The 14935-nt window shown below is 37.7% G+C and overlaps 3 protein-coding genes across 3 annotated transcripts; all 3 read right to left on the reverse strand.

Annotated features, from left to right (window-relative positions):
- Window positions 1-1444: 1444 nt before the first annotated feature.
- LOC109187671 (probable pectinesterase/pectinesterase inhibitor 12) lies at window positions 1445-3767 on the reverse strand. Its single transcript, XM_019337936.1, has 2 exons — window positions 2608-3767; window positions 1445-2356 (listed from the first exon to the last, which is right to left on the reverse strand). The coding sequence occupies exons 1-2, from the start codon at window positions 3569-3571 to the stop codon at window positions 1668-1670; spliced, it is 1653 nt and encodes a 550-aa protein (XP_019193481.1). The 5' UTR covers window positions 3572-3767; the 3' UTR covers window positions 1445-1667.
- A 2996-nt stretch (window positions 3768-6763) lies between these two features.
- LOC109187672 (pectinesterase/pectinesterase inhibitor PPE8B-like) lies at window positions 6764-9098 on the reverse strand. Its single transcript, XM_019337937.1, has 3 exons — window positions 8535-9098; window positions 7749-8285; window positions 6764-7526 (listed from the first exon to the last, which is right to left on the reverse strand). Exons 1-3 carry the CDS (start codon window positions 8932-8934, stop codon window positions 6829-6831), a joined length of 1635 nt encoding a protein of 544 aa, XP_019193482.1. The 5' UTR covers window positions 8935-9098; the 3' UTR covers window positions 6764-6828.
- Window positions 9099-11733: 2635 nt separating this feature from the next.
- LOC109187675 lies at window positions 11734-14336 on the reverse strand. The gene is made up of 6 exons (XM_019337940.1): window positions 13743-14336; window positions 13244-13341; window positions 12823-12847; window positions 12455-12575; window positions 12227-12361; window positions 11734-12043 (listed from the first exon to the last, which is right to left on the reverse strand). Exons 1-6 carry the CDS (start codon window positions 14149-14151, stop codon window positions 11815-11817), a joined length of 1017 nt encoding a protein of 338 aa, XP_019193485.1. The 5' UTR covers window positions 14152-14336; the 3' UTR covers window positions 11734-11814.
- Between the last annotated feature and the right edge of the window lie 599 nt (window positions 14337-14935).

Below are 14935 nucleotides of genomic sequence, written 5' to 3' on the forward strand. Positions count from 1 at the left end.
ATTTTTTACCTATCTTTTTATACTGTAAATACAATAAATTGATTAATTTACAACTATATTCACAACAAATTAAATTAATTCAGTATATATATAGATAGACTCACCAGTCACCCAATAAATAAAATTCCAAATTCAGTACTCTTTATACTATAATTTTGTCTCTTGAAATGGAACAAAGAGATTGTTATTTAGTCAATTGAGAAATTATATCTAATTTAAATGAGTCCTAATTACCTAGCAAGCAAGAACAAAGTGGCTTAAAATACAAATAGCAACCCCCATAGAAATAAATAACAATTCATTAACAATTCAATTATATTCTACCTATCTTTTTATATTGTAAATACAATAAATTGCTTAATTTACAACTATATTCACTAAATTGATTAATACTATAATTTTCTCTCTTGACATGGAACAAAGAGATTGTTATTTAGTCAATTGAGAAATTATATCTAATTTAAATGAGTCCTAATTACCTAGCAAGCAAGAACGTAACAAACTGGCTTAAAATACAAATAGCAACACCCATAGAAATAAATAACAATTCATTAACAATTCAAATAACAACTTGAAATACCTCATAATGTCCTTGACTTTGATTTTGATCATTGTAACTAAGTAACTGGCTTTGATTCTGATTATTGTAACTAAAAAAATCTTCTATCCAATCATCCATGACTTAGATTGTGTGATACATATAATAACACACACCCCACATATATATAGAGTCATATGAGTCCAATTTGTATTCTCTACACCACAAATATGTATTGTAATTATAAACTTAAAAATATGTATTAAAATTAGAAACTTAAAAAAAAATGTATTAAAATTAGTAACTTAAAAAATAAAGATGTATTAAACAAAAAATATATATATTGAAAAAAAAAGATGTATTGAAAATAGAAACTTAAAAAAAATATTTATTAAAAATAAAAACTTAAAAAAAAATTGCATAAATAATTAGGCATTAAAACAAACCAAAAAAAGAAAAAGAAAAAAAAAGAGCAAAACAGTGACGGGGTTCATCTTTTTTTTTTTTCAAAAAAAAAAATTAATATTTTAATTAATTAGGTTTTGAATTAAAATATTATTAATTACACCTCATAAATGAGGTTTGACCAAGGTGATGCAAATAACAAAATGAACCATCATTTGGCTATTTACACCACCTATGTAATTATTAAAAGTTTTTACCTTTTTACAATTTCAAGATACTTTATACCCACTTTTGGTCAAAGGGTGGTGCAAATAGCAACACCCTTTCCAATTTACCCTTTTGACTTTTCAAATTTCTAGACAATTAATGAGGTAAGTACAATGTACTTTGTACAAATAACACCTACTTTTGAGAGGTAAAATTGAAAAGTTCGTAACATTTGTTTTGTTGTATTAAAAATCGTGCAAAAAACAAATGAGACAATCAATTAGGGACGGAGGGAGTAATTGTTATCCATTATCATTATATATATGAAAGCTTTTTTTGGTTTGCATACAAAGAGAACAAACTATAAAAACTATGATAGTGCCCTATTAGTGGACCAATATCCTCGGAGACATTTATGTATTTACTTAGCAATAAATTGCCGTAAACTTAGAAATCAAAATTATATTATCCACTATTTCCACTTGAGCTTAGTGATTATTTAATATTAAAATAAAAATTATATCCCACCATCATATGGGAAGGAAGTAGAATCCAACCATTCATCTCCGGTGATGAACTCCGACACAGTGTAGTTCAAGGCATCATTATAATCCATAACATGAAAGCCCGCCCAACCGACCCGATTGTCCGTGCCCGAACCCGGACCATTGTTTTCATACTCTCCATAGTATAACGTGTCCAGCCCGTCATCGCCGACCCAGTTCGTCCACCCTTCGGGTTCTATGAAATCGTCAATGTAGGATTCCATGTACACCGTAACGGAGTAGTTTTGCCACGGCCGGCCGAGGTAGCTCTTGACGGCGTTCGAATTATTGTACAGGTCGTAGGTTGCGAGGATCGAGCAGTTTTGTATGGCGATTCCGGTGACTTCGAATGGGCTGTCGCGGGATTGGGCGGTGATGACGGTGAATTGGCCGAGCATCGGCATTCTGGAGACGATGTTGCAGCCTTGGAAGACGGCGGCGGCGTTGCCGAAGATGTAATCTATGGTGCCGTAGATGTCGCATTCCCGGTAGAACTGGCGGAACGAGTGTACGTAGAGCGAGTCTTGGAAACCGGCTATGGTGCACCTGTACACGGCGGCTAAGTCGGCGTTGATCCGGAGGGCCACGGCTTGGTGGTTCTCCGGCCCCGCCGTGTTCTCGAAAGCGATGTCACGCGCCAAGAAGCCGTCGCCGGAAACCGCTGGTGGATAAAATTTTGAATCCGGTCAGTATTTCCGATTTGGATTAATCTAGAATTCTATACCCTAAGAGCAAATACCAATTTTGGTCCCACCGATATTAGCAAAATGACAGTTTTAATCCATGTATTTACAAAATAATAGTTGGTAGATATTAAATATGTAAACTAAAACAGTTATTATTAATACTCATGTGACCAAAATTGATATTTGCTCTATACTCTAAGATAGGACCGCATTAATTTAACGTTACCAACGGTGGCGGTTCGGAAGGTGGTCCAGCCGCCGACGATACTTCTGTTACCGGTGATGGTAGTGACGTTACTTCCGTCTCCTAGCAGAACGATATTAGGCTTCCAGCCAGGAATCACCACATTTTCTTCATACACCCCTTGTTTTACGTATATGAAGATTCGTACATCGCTGTTATTCGGAGCAAAATTAACGGCGTCCGTGACGGTCGTGAAGTTCCCCGTCCCGTCAGCCGCCACCGTCAGCGTGTCACTCTGGCCGTCATCGTTGTAGTCATCCTCCAAGATGCGGCGGTCCGTACTCGACAGCCATCCCGGAAAATCCGCCGACATCAGTCGCCGCCGCCGCCCGCCGTTATCACCGACGCTTTTTTTCGCCGCGCGGTGGCCAGGCTGGGAGAGAGCCGACAGACTGTTGGCGACGTACTTGTAGGTGTCCCCGATGGAACCCACCAACGTTGTTTTCATCGGACCCGACGACGATTCCAATCCTTCCAAGCAAGTCGCTTTGTTCGTCAGCGCCGCGCTGAGAAACGCCTTCGCGTCCGCAATCTTCCTAGCGTCCGGCGACGAGTTTAGCCTGGAAACGGATTTTTTCAACGACGAAACCGTGCGTTCGTGTAGCTCTCTGCAATCCTGAACGGTTCCCCTCTGTTTCTCGACGATATTCCCGCCGGAGCCGGCGACGGCGAACAGGTCCGACAACTTCCCGGCTTGGGTTAACGCCGTCTTCAGGGACTGGAGGAGAAAGTCCAAGACGTTTGGGCTTATGTTTATGGAAATGGAAAGTTTCATGGAGTCCAAACAAGCATCGGGGTGAGGAGTAGACTTGCAGAAGTTCGCCGCAGAAGTGATGGGATAATTGTTGAAATCTGCACTTTTAGCTGAGAATAAATGGGCAGAGAGAAGAAGAAGAAGGAGAAGAAAAAGCAAACGCTTGTGAAGAATGGGGGAGGCCATGGCCATTATAGATCAACTCAGACAAACTTATACAGATTGTTCTTCTGGGTATTATCTATATATATAGACTGAAAATACATAGTAAAGAATTAAGGTCAAGGATTTCATTCTGGGATGGGAGAACAAGTTGTGCTAGCAGCTGCATGGATCTGTCAATCATCCATAGCTGATAGCTCCCTCACATGGTTATGAATTATAATGACATATTTATACTATTACATTTGTGTCAGAGAATCAGTGTGACATTATAAAATCTAGGACCATCACGTATTCACCACAATGTTATGCTGTGTATGGTGCACACGGTTGCAAAAACGACATCGTTTTGACTAAAAACGTGCATCCTACTTTTTTTTTTTTTAAAAAAAAAGAAATTCAGTTTCGATTCCCCTCAACATCATTGTATTGTTCATTCATTCTGGATTTTTAGTTCATTCATTCCGGATATTTAGACTGAAATCGAAACTGATTTTTTTTTTTTAATTCATGCTACATTTAATTCATTCATTTTGGATATTTAGTGCATTTATTCTGGATTTTTAGTTCATTCATTCAATTATGCACAACATAATGCTGTCACCCGGAATCGAAACTGCTTTTTTTTTTTTAAAGTGAAACGCGTGTTTTTAGTCAAAACGACGTCGTTTTTACAACCGTGTGCACCATACAACATAATATGCCTATTCACCTTATAATTGAAGGAAGAGTTCTAACTTCTACGTACTAAGCTAGTCCAACCCATCAGAATTTGATCACTTTATCATTTTTCATATGAGTCCAATAAATCTCTGGTGCAGACTGCAGACTGGGTTTAGTTTAATAAGAATGATAAGACTCTTGTTGTTGGAGTGATTAAGGTTTCAAGAATATTCCCATTAAAAAAAAGTAAAAATATGATTAAAGACAAGAACTAACACGAGTGATTGAACAGAAAGTAAATTCAGGCGATGCGTTTTGCATGTGCACTGCATGTTGCCGACGTTTTTTTTTTTTTCCTATAATTATTGTGTAGACAAATTAATCAGTCCAAAAGGTCGTAGTTAAGGTAATGAATGGTAATTTGGTTTCATTAGAGAGGAGGGAAGAATCACTGTTAGCCATTTCTTTTTGGGTGATCTATATTAAAGCAGAGATGGCCCACCAAGTTGTCTGCCATACTCATGCTGTCATGCATAGTACATATTACATAATGGCCGGAGGTACTTTTGCATTTGCCAAGTACCTCATGTCTCATGATATTTTTACCTCCAAAATATCTTGTCAAAGTTTCTTAAAAAAAAAAACTTTTTCTATTGCTACTACAGTAATACTACCCTACTCAAGAGAATGGAGGAATCATTATTGTCATTTCTTTTTTAAAATTTTATATAAAGAGTGAAATTATAATTTTAATTTTATAAATATGCACAAATATATCATATATAAGTGCAAAAAATTCTAAGAATGTGGGATTGAAAGTGAGAGGATGAGCTGCCCTTTTGGCTTCAAATTGTATAATGATTGAAGTATGATATTACAACTTTGCAATAAATGCAATAACTAGTTAATACCATTTCTAACATTGATTTTCAAATATAATTTTTTTATTGATTTGCAATAAATGTTAGCCACCTTTCATAGGTTCATGTGATGGTTGATTTTCCCAGGAACCATGAGATGTGCCACAACTAGAGATGATTGCGATTCTGCTTTCGATTTTAGTTCGGAACCGTCAGTTCCGGTTTCATAAATGGTCAAATTGGAACGGGAACCTTATAGTAAGGTTTCGGTTTCGATTTCAGTTCATAAATCGGCGGTCCCGGTTCAACCGGAACCGTCGATTCTAAACGGATTTATAAAATAAAAAGCTATATTTTTTAATTTTTTTCTGGTTTGGAACCGGACCGGTTCCTTTATTCGGAATCGGAACCGTCCGAACGGTTCGATTCTAGCTAGTTCCGGTTCAACAGTACACGGTTTCGTTCGAACCGAACCGTGATCATGCCTAGCCACAACAGTTTTGCAAAGAGGATCACTGATTGCCACTACGAATATCCACAAACACTGAAAATTTAGAGCACGACATGGAGTCCCAAGCAAGGATCCCACATGAGGCAATCTTCTTTCAACAACAGTATGAGAGTTTGAATTCACTAGGAACATGAGATTATTATAAGACCATGAGTGATCAAATTAGATAAATACCTCTTATGTGCAGAATGTATAAATAGAGTGTGAACTTTCACATTGAGGTTCTTAGTCAGGCGCTCACTATTTACTTCTTCCAATAATTATTAGACAATGGCTCTTGAGTTTAAAGGTAGCCAACTAGCCACAAGTTAAAGTGTCTAATTTATAAAAGAAATAATAAAAATAGCAATAACAATAATTATATAAGAGAATATCTTATATGTTGACGATATCGAAACCCCCCGTGAATTCAAGTTTAGTAAGAGTGATCAAACATGGCATGTGAACTCTAGCATGTCATATGTAGGAACTGGGCCGACAACATTGAAAACCGCAACGCGAAAAAAATCCATGTCGTTTTCCCCCATTGTATCGTCGCCGTTGGATGTTAGCGATGAAGCCGTCCCCTTTTCTGTCCATTCCTCAGTTCCGTGCTCTTAGCTACACTTTCCACGCACTTGTACGTATCGGGGATTCCAAAAGCGTTTGCTCCATTTCATGTACATATGTAGTTTGTTGACAATGCACCTACCGGTAATAAGTAAAATTTTGTCATCATCAAAAGTTAACAAATGTGACAATTTTGGGAAATGTCATTTCCCCCATCAATGTCCTGTTTTCATTTTATCTAGTATAACAAACATAGTTAAATGAATTGATATTTCATGGGTTGGATCCAGACAATTTGATATTCGAATTCGATTCAAATAATCATTTCAGTTCAGTATGGTTTGAAACTTAAAAGACACATTATTTCATTTATAAAAAGTACTATTAGAAAATTCTTAGAGCAGTTTTAAGATATCGTTTTCCATTGTAATTAATACAATCTAAGTTGGTACAATAGTTTTACACATAGTAAAACCAACCGTATCAATTCCAATAGTTTTTTTTTTTTTTTAATAACACCCCAATTGCGATGCACTCTTTACTAGACTCAATTCAACTCCAGCTAATATCAAACTAAGCAATTATGGAAGAACGTGGAGGCGAGGGGAATTCTCCATCAATGTCACCCTCCATGAAAGGTAACCAAGAATTTAAAATTTAAATACCATAAATGAATAAAATGGACAGTGGCAGATGAACCGTACTTAAACCGTTAAACCGGCCGCGTATTTCACACCGGTCGAGGGCAACCACGAGTTGCCCAAAATGAACTCGGCCACCGTGAAATTATGGGCCTGGGCCGATTCATTCATAAGGTGGTAACCGGGCCACTTCACTCGGTTGCCCAAACCCGCACCGGGCCCGTAGTTTGAAAATTCCCCATAAAACAGCGAGCCCAATGCATAATCCCCATCCCATTCCAGCCACCCTTCGGGCCGGATCGCGCGGCTAATGTACGATTGCATGAAAACCGTGCGTGAATAAAGCTTCCACGGGCGGCCGAGGTACGAGGAGGTGGAGTTTCCGGCAGCCAGCAACTCCGGCTCCGCCGTGATGTTACAGAATTGGATGGAGAATCCGGTGGGTTCCGCCGGGTCTTTCCGGCCGTGCGCGGTGATTGTGTTCTTTTGATTGGGGAGGCCCTTTCTGGCTGAGATTTCGCAGTTCTGGAACACCGCCGTGCTGTCGCCGAAGATGAAGTCTACCGTGCCGGTGATCTTGCACTCCCGGTAGAACTGTCGCATGGAGTGCGCGTAGAGCGTGTCTTGGTAGCCCCTTATTGCACACCGGAATAGCACCGACAAATCGGAATCTGACCGGAATGCCACCGCCTGGTGTTTTTCCGGCCCCGCCGTGTTCTCAAATGTCACGTCGCGTGCTATGAACCCTTGGCCTTTCACAGCTGCAAAAATATATTAATGTACGATGAAACAACCGACAACCGTACTACGAGAAAACAAATAATACGTACAAGAAATGTTTTCATGCTCAAATCCTGTCGTACACTATTGTAATTACAGTACTATAGATTTTGTGGGGAGTTTTTTTTTTTTTTTTTTTTTTTTTAATATATTTTATTTAAAAAAATATTTTATCTCATAAAAATTCTTTTTTAGGCAATTACCGAAAGTTGCAGATTTATAGGTGGTCCAGCCGTCGACGTAGCTCCGGTTGCCGGAAATGACGGTGACATCCATGCCATCTCCGATGAGGACTATGTTCCATTTCTTCTTACCAATCTCTACATATTCTCTGTACACTCCCTTCTTGACATATATGACGTAGCGGCGGGAGCTGAGTTCGGGGGCGGCGGAGATGGCGTGTTTGATGGAGGTGAAATTCCCGGTGCCGTCAAGCGCCACCACAGCATCCGCCACCACCACATTGGACTGTAGAAGTCTCCGGTCACCAGATTTTAGCCAGGAAGGGAATTCTCTAAGCTTCCTGCCTTGAAACTTGGGGCCGGGAATCGGCGGGCGTACCATGGCTAGAACGTCGCGGATGGAGGAAGCTATCTGGTTTAGGCTTCCGGCGACCAAATTCTTGACCAGACCATCGGTGCCGTCGAAGCCTTCAATGCAGGTGTCTTGATTGATCATCGCCCCGCTCAACCACGCCCTTAAATCAGCACTCAGATTGCCCGTGCTATTCTTCCTTTTACCTGTTAACAATATAATGCAATCTCTCATCACCCATATAATGCAGGTTCCATATTAATCTAATTTTTCTGTTAGTGACAAGAAAAATCTATAACTTTAACTTTGCATGTACACTGAATAGCATTATATTGTGATTACTCCATCTCAACTAAAAGCCTAAGCTAATAGTTGGATTGCACATTAATGGTTATATGCTCCACAACAATATCTAATTAATCTTAAATTCTAAGAAATGGTAGGTAGAAAAATACCATTAGGATTCTGAGATGCAGAGAGGGTGGAGGAGAGTTCATCGGCAGAGAGGTCAAGCAAATCAAGGCAGTCAGAGACGGCATTAGAAAGCCTAAAATCACCAAAAACATTGCCAACTTTTGCCACCACAGACGTGACCTGCTGGACAACGTCGATGGTGGTCTTCAAAGACCCCACGAAATCCGCCGCAGAAACCTTCAAAACCTCCGCCGCCGGCGGATCAAACCCCACTCCGCCGCCGCCGGACAGATTACACAAACACAAGATTACCAGAAACAAGCAGGCAGGGGACAAGGAATGAGCCATTTCAATTCCAATAATAAATTTTAGCACAAAACGCAGATAGACCGAAACGGAGCACTTAAAGTGATGAAAGAAGTCATGATTTCGAAGCGGCATTCATTGCTGTTGTCAGGAAGCAGAAGCACAAGGCCGGTGTTCAAACGTGGCAGCTACAATAGACAGGGCCAACATGCACGGTTTGGTGAGTGTAATTACTACGTTTGACTTCTCGCTCACAACATCGTAACTCTCCTCTGCAACTGTATGTATATATAGACTTTCAGAGTAGACAAGACATGTGTTTGTATTATATCTTTTGGACTCGACAAGTAATACTTCAATTAAAAAGGAAAACAAAAAATTGGGCAACTACTTTATTTGGACTGGTAGGCTTTAACTCGTTGTCATAAACCAAACGCGGAGGATCGGATCTTCAATTCGTCGATTCCTGCCAGCCGGCTGCATGCATGCACATTCATTATACATAATTCACCTTATGTAAGGTTTATTTTTACTTTTTAATGCTGCTGACTCTGTTAAGTTGTAGTATCTGTTCAAACATACTTTCTAAAGCACACAGAGTCTACAACGAGACTCGATCTCATGATCTCCCACATTGAAAATGTTAGTACATGCCATATGAGTATATTTATTTGTTGAAATTTATTTCTTATTAAAAATTTATTATTTGATATATTATTTAAAAATGATTTTTTTTTACATTAAAATGAATCATCAGTAAACTAAAAATAAATATTTACTAAGTATTTATGGTCCACGGTATAGTTAGTCATGCACGGCGGCCCGCTATTATTGCTCCGGCTTCCTTTCCACCGGTGAAGCTCTCTCTTCTTTTCTTTTTTTAAAGTATGAAATCTGATCTCGAAAGTTTTCATTTTCTTATTGTTAGAGTCAATACGATCAGATCAGTTAACCCTACAAACACTTTCGAGTTAGCTTTTATGAAGGAGTTAATACCTTAAAACTAAACCGTTATTAATACTCTCATTTGGAGATTGGTCTATGGTGGAAAGGGACTATTAATATTTGATCATGTTCAAAAAAACTGTAATATAACGGGTCTCTAACTTTATTACTAATATTGTTAAGAATTATCTTACTCAAATTTTGACACTTTGAAGCTATATATGTCGCAGAGGGCCCTGTGAGGCTGTGATGTTCGATCTTTCTTGAACATACACACACAGTACATATATTATATTCTAAAATGCATCCAGAAAGAGCGATAAAGATGAGAAGCTCCAGCTGCTTTTTCTTTTTGGATTTGGAATAATATATTTTACATTTTCAGACTGTCAGATCATGTTGTGATCGAGGTCAGATTCCGCATGGCGCATACCATGCACTCAGTCATGCAACTTTAATTTGTTTCTAAAAAGAAATTTGAGTCCACTACTCGAAAACCATAAGATATTATATCAAATTTCGCATATATGAAGTCAAAATTTCAAATTCCATTCTCGGTTAAAAGTTGTATATTGACTTTTTTTATTTGAGTCACGTAGCATAAAATTTTAATTTTTTTTTGTAAAAATTATATATTAATTGATTTTATTTTTATTTTTTGTTTGAGTAGCTGGTTTATCTGATTTATTTGTGATCCTATTAAATTGTGGTAGTATTCTTTACTGACTAGTTCACCCATGACATACCTTCAAATAATGATACAGTATGCTAGAACTAGAAGCCTACAACCGACAGTGAATTATTGTGCGAAAGACAAAGGGAAAAGACCGTACAAGATTGAAAGATGGCATTTCACTTTCTCATCCTTAATTGGTAAAAGAGAAAATGGAGTATATGGCTAGTGGGACCCTAAAAAGGAAGGGTGAAACCGCGTTCATGGGTAATAGATGCAGTAATGCAGTATCAGATTCCTTTTTATCCCAAATATAATTTGGATTCTTGTCAATAGTTTCTCTGTTACTCGTCACCCGGCCCATTATTATTGCTAGAAGGTTGAGACGTCTCATTCTGATTAAGTTAGGGCTCAAATGCATTATGCATGCCTACTTTGCTACCTGTAAAATTAAAGTTTTGATACGGTCAAAATGGGTTAGAGACGTCTCAATCTGATTTCCCAAAAATTGGACCAAATTTTGGCACCGTCAATGAGTCACACGTCTTGTTTGGATTATCACTTACGCGATGCACGTTGTTATGTCAAGACAAAATATGTCAATTTTAACTCAATTCGTAACAACTACTAAATGCATGATTGCCAAGCATCTTGTAATCTAGTGATAGTAGTTATGAACAAATACTACTATATTGTATGATAATACTATAAAAAAAAATAATCCAGGATTAGATTATAAAAAACAAATACTAAGTTTAGTCCTACGAGTATTAGCAAAATAATAATTTTGGTCCACATTTAATTTCTACCAATTTTTATCCATTACTATTGTTTTAGTATCAATTTTCATTCACAAATATTGTTTTAGTGTCAAAATTTACCATTTAAAATATGTCAAAATATGAAATTGTTAAGAGTATTTTCGTCTTTTTCAAATTAAGATCCTAATTTAAGCATGAATAATTAAGCACCTTGTGTTCAGATAGCATGTAGTGACCTCTCCCATGTGGGAGGTCATGAGGCTAAAGTATGTTTGAACAGATACTACAATATAATAGAGTTAGTAGCATTCAAAAAAAAAAAAAAAAAAAAACTCGTAGAACCAAAATTAATATTTGCTCGATTATAAATATCTTGTGTTCCATGGAGAAAATATAGTATTAAACTATAAATATATCTCAAACCGTACCAGGCTAAGAAAGTGGCAAAACTGAAAATGAAGTTTTTTTTTTTGAAGAAGAAGAAGAAAAAATGAAGTTGAGATATGAACTAAGTAAAAGTCTTTAAAGTTAATATTCCCAAAAAAGTCTTTAAAGTTAGCATAAGTGTTCTAGCATTTTTACATTGGGTTAAGAAATGTACAGCAAGTGTGTGCATGAACTAATAGTTTATGAACCCTAGTTTGGAATGACATTGTTATTACTGGGTAAGATCCAAGACGCAAATTGGAGCTCAACTTCTCCCCAATTATGGACTCGGGTGACAAGAGGGTGTCCATCTACTAGCTCTGTCTTGCTCCATGGATATGAATTTTCGTAGTCGAAAAGAAGAACTTTGATTCCGACTTCTGCACACTCAATGGCATATCTTGGATTATCATCAATCAAGACTTCTGCTCCCAAAGACCTACCATAATCGGTTTTTCAATAGAAATCATTTTTTAAATGGACAAAGAATTAGTTGGCCAAATTACATACAATGAGTTTATTGAAGTAAGACAACAACATTAGACAGTCAATATTCAAGAGAATTCGTTTTTTTTTTAGGTTTGCCATGGCATGTACAGAGAATTTTGTGATGGTGGTGTACCTGCAAATCTCTGATTTGGATATGGATTTTCCGTTTAAAGCAAAGTGATTCCCGAAATGGATTTTCTGAAATATTCCAGGATAGTGTGTCTCAATCCACTGAATTGTGTGATCTTGAATTACATATTGCCGAGACCTGTGACCAAATGATCATTAACTTCACTCTTTAATTCGTGATCACAACAAGAGGTCATCACCTGGGGAGGAAATGGAGGAAAGGTATACATACGTAACTATCGACATATTACAAACTTTGGATAGATTTTGCAGAGCTTGCTGAGCACCCGGGATTGGATGGATTGCAGTCTTGAAATAGGACGAGTCAAAGAACTCATGAACGCGAACATTTGCTGTTACATGGAAAAAAAAATCACATTAGACAAACCAATAAGCAAACTAACCATACAATGTCTCAATCCAAAATAGAATACAGTTTTTGAATGCATAAACCACACTAGGACTTAAGAAGGGAACCAATTACTATAACCATCAATGAATACTATCAATCATGCACTCTATTTTAAAGTTCTGTACATATTGAGAGCTTTTTTTTCTTTGTAGGACTGTACAAAGTCTCTGTTTAAACGACAATCTTACCTTCATCCTTGGAGCAATTCCATATCTGCAACAGAAAGCAAAGGTCAATTAGATAGGACAAATAAAGTTTGATTTTTGTGTAAAAGCATTAGCAATTAAAGAATGATGATAGTAATAGAGGGGATAACTTAAACTAAAATGCAGGAAGTGTAGCTGAGACACAATAATGACAATGCATTTCCAACAAAGTGGGGTTCTTTTACTTTCGTTTATTTTATTTATTGATAATACTGGAGCACTAACAGCCTAGAAAGTTTTTGAATTCCATATTCCTGATAGTTAAAGCAATACTTCCATGGTAAAAGAATATAAGGAAAAAAAACAAACAGATTCTATGCAATCAGAGACACCTATCAGGGCAAAAGACAGCAGATTGTACAGCAGTAACCCCAAAATCGAGTAGAAGATTGACAGATGGTACCTTCGCAAATTCATATACATGATATTCAGATACAGAGTGATGCGATGAGTACCGATCAGCTATGAACTGATTGATAGCCGATACAAAGTTTCCAAGAACTGCATATAAAAGTAGAAAGGCAGAGTGTCTTAGCACGAAGAACTAAATCAAATTAAACAAAGATCATTGAAAACAACGGATCAAACAAACGAGACAAGAAGACATGATTAGCCATTTCATTAAACAACTCATTGGAGACAACAATGTAGGTCAAATTTGGTAAATATTTCAACTTGAATAGCAGATATATGAGCATAGAATCAGCACAAATTGCTGTCATTTCAAATAACAAAAATGGAGAAAATGATATGTCAAACAATCCCTACCACAGACACAGTTACCAGAGGAAAGCGATTCCATCATTGTGCTTGTGTGAAAAGGGTTGATACATGAATATGCAGAGAGGTGATCTGTTTAATTGATCAAAACTAGAGAAAATAGGGAAACAAGAGCGTAGTACCCTCATCAATATCAACAGCAAGGACAATTTTCTCAGATGGATCACGGTGCGGGAATCCAATCAATCTTCCTTCGTGAGAAGGTTCGCTTTTGGTATCAGAAAACTCCGAAGCGAGTTTAGTCTCCTCCGAATCACGAAGCAAATGGGGCAGAGGAAATGCCCGCGGTCTAGGCAGGAAGTCATTATTGCTGCTATTTATACCACCGCCGGTATAAAGGCTATTCCCGGCGGCGTTTGACAAAGAGTTGCCGGGGCAACAACCCCTAAGCACGAGAACAGAAGGTGGGCGGCGGGCGTATTCAACCCTTCCATTATTACCACACACATCAACGGAAGGCCGCCCAACGCCCAAACGCCGCGACTCCGTTTTAACGGGCGAGACGAAAGAAGCCCCCGCCGCTATAGCCATGGCGTCGGCGGCGAGAGGAAAAAAACAAAAAGTTCGAAAACAAAAGTCTTTTCTCTTACGAACCCAAATCCAAAACAACACAATATGCTAGAAGAATCGTTTCTTCAATCCAAAAATGTGATTTTGAACAAGAAACTCAACCCAAGGAAGGAGAGATGCATGAAGCGAATGAATTTATGAATGCCTGTGATTGAAGAAGAAAGAATGGTGGATGGTCGTCTAAAATTGAATGGATCCGTGGAATAGTTGGGTATCTGTAAAGGAAAAATAGTCCAAGAAAAAGTAATGCTCCACTCCTGCCGCTCAATCTAATTATTCTTTCCTCTAAAATTTAGCTAACTGGATATTTATTAGCAATTTGAGGACCATCAGATTCCTTATCATTCATTCTATTTGTATTAGTGATACAATTATAGAACAAGGGTGTTTGGTAGAATATAATTGTAATTAGAGTAAATATTTAAAATGATCCCTTAACTATAACTAAATTCACAAATTGGTCCTTGACTTTTAATTTTAACTAATTAAGTTCTTAACTTTGTAATTTTAACACGATTTGGTCCTCCGTCTATTTGACCGTTTGTTGACTGTGATTTTTGAGGATATATATGTAATTTCATGGTCCATCGTCGACTTTTTAAGGCTCCGGTTACATTTTCAGATCGCACTGTTACATTTAAATCCACCGCCGAAAGCAATCTACCAAATCCTGTTGCCTTTCTTCATCCTCCCTTTGGATTCAATGTAGTTGAGTTCGTACCAGAGTGAAGAAGACAACGTGTTT

The sequence above is a fragment of the Ipomoea nil genome, unplaced genomic scaffold (genome assembly GCF_001879475.1).
Source record: "Ipomoea nil cultivar Tokyo-kokei standard unplaced genomic scaffold, Asagao_1.1 scaffold1421, whole genome shotgun sequence".
Classification (NCBI taxonomy): Eukaryota; Viridiplantae; Streptophyta; class Magnoliopsida; order Solanales; family Convolvulaceae; genus Ipomoea; species Ipomoea nil.

Bases quoted from the DNA above. Each gene is read 5' to 3' on its own strand.
- LOC109187671 (XM_019337936.1), bottom strand. From the start codon at position 3,571: ATGGCCATGGCCTCCCCCATTCTTCACAAGCGTTTGCTTTTTCTTCTC. The intron at 2,357-2,607 runs GTAACGTTAAAT...TTTATCCACCAG, and splicing joins CTTCCGAACCGCCACCGTTG to CGGTTTCCGGCGACGGCTTC.
- LOC109187672 (XM_019337937.1), bottom strand. From the start codon at position 8,934: ATGCCGCTTCGAAATCATGACTTCTTTCATCACTTTAAGTGCTCCGTT. The intron at 8,286-8,534 runs GTATTTTTCTAC...TATTGTTAACAG, and splicing joins TGCATCTCAGAATCCTAATG to GTAAAAGGAAGAATAGCACG. The intron at 7,527-7,748 runs GTAATTGCCTAA...ATATTTTTGCAG, and splicing joins CTATAAATCTGCAACTTTCG to CTGTGAAAGGCCAAGGGTTC.
- LOC109187675 (XM_019337940.1), bottom strand. From the start codon at position 14,151: ATGGCTATAGCGGCGGGGGCTTCTTTCGTCTCGCCCGTTAAAACGGAG. The intron at 12,362-12,454 runs GTATGTATACCT...ATTTGGTCACAG, and splicing joins TGTAATATGTCGATAGTTAC to GTCTCGGCAATATGTAATTC. The intron at 12,044-12,226 runs GTACACCACCAT...CGATTATGGTAG, and splicing joins TCCAAATCAGAGATTTGCAG to GTCTTTGGGAGCAGAAGTCT.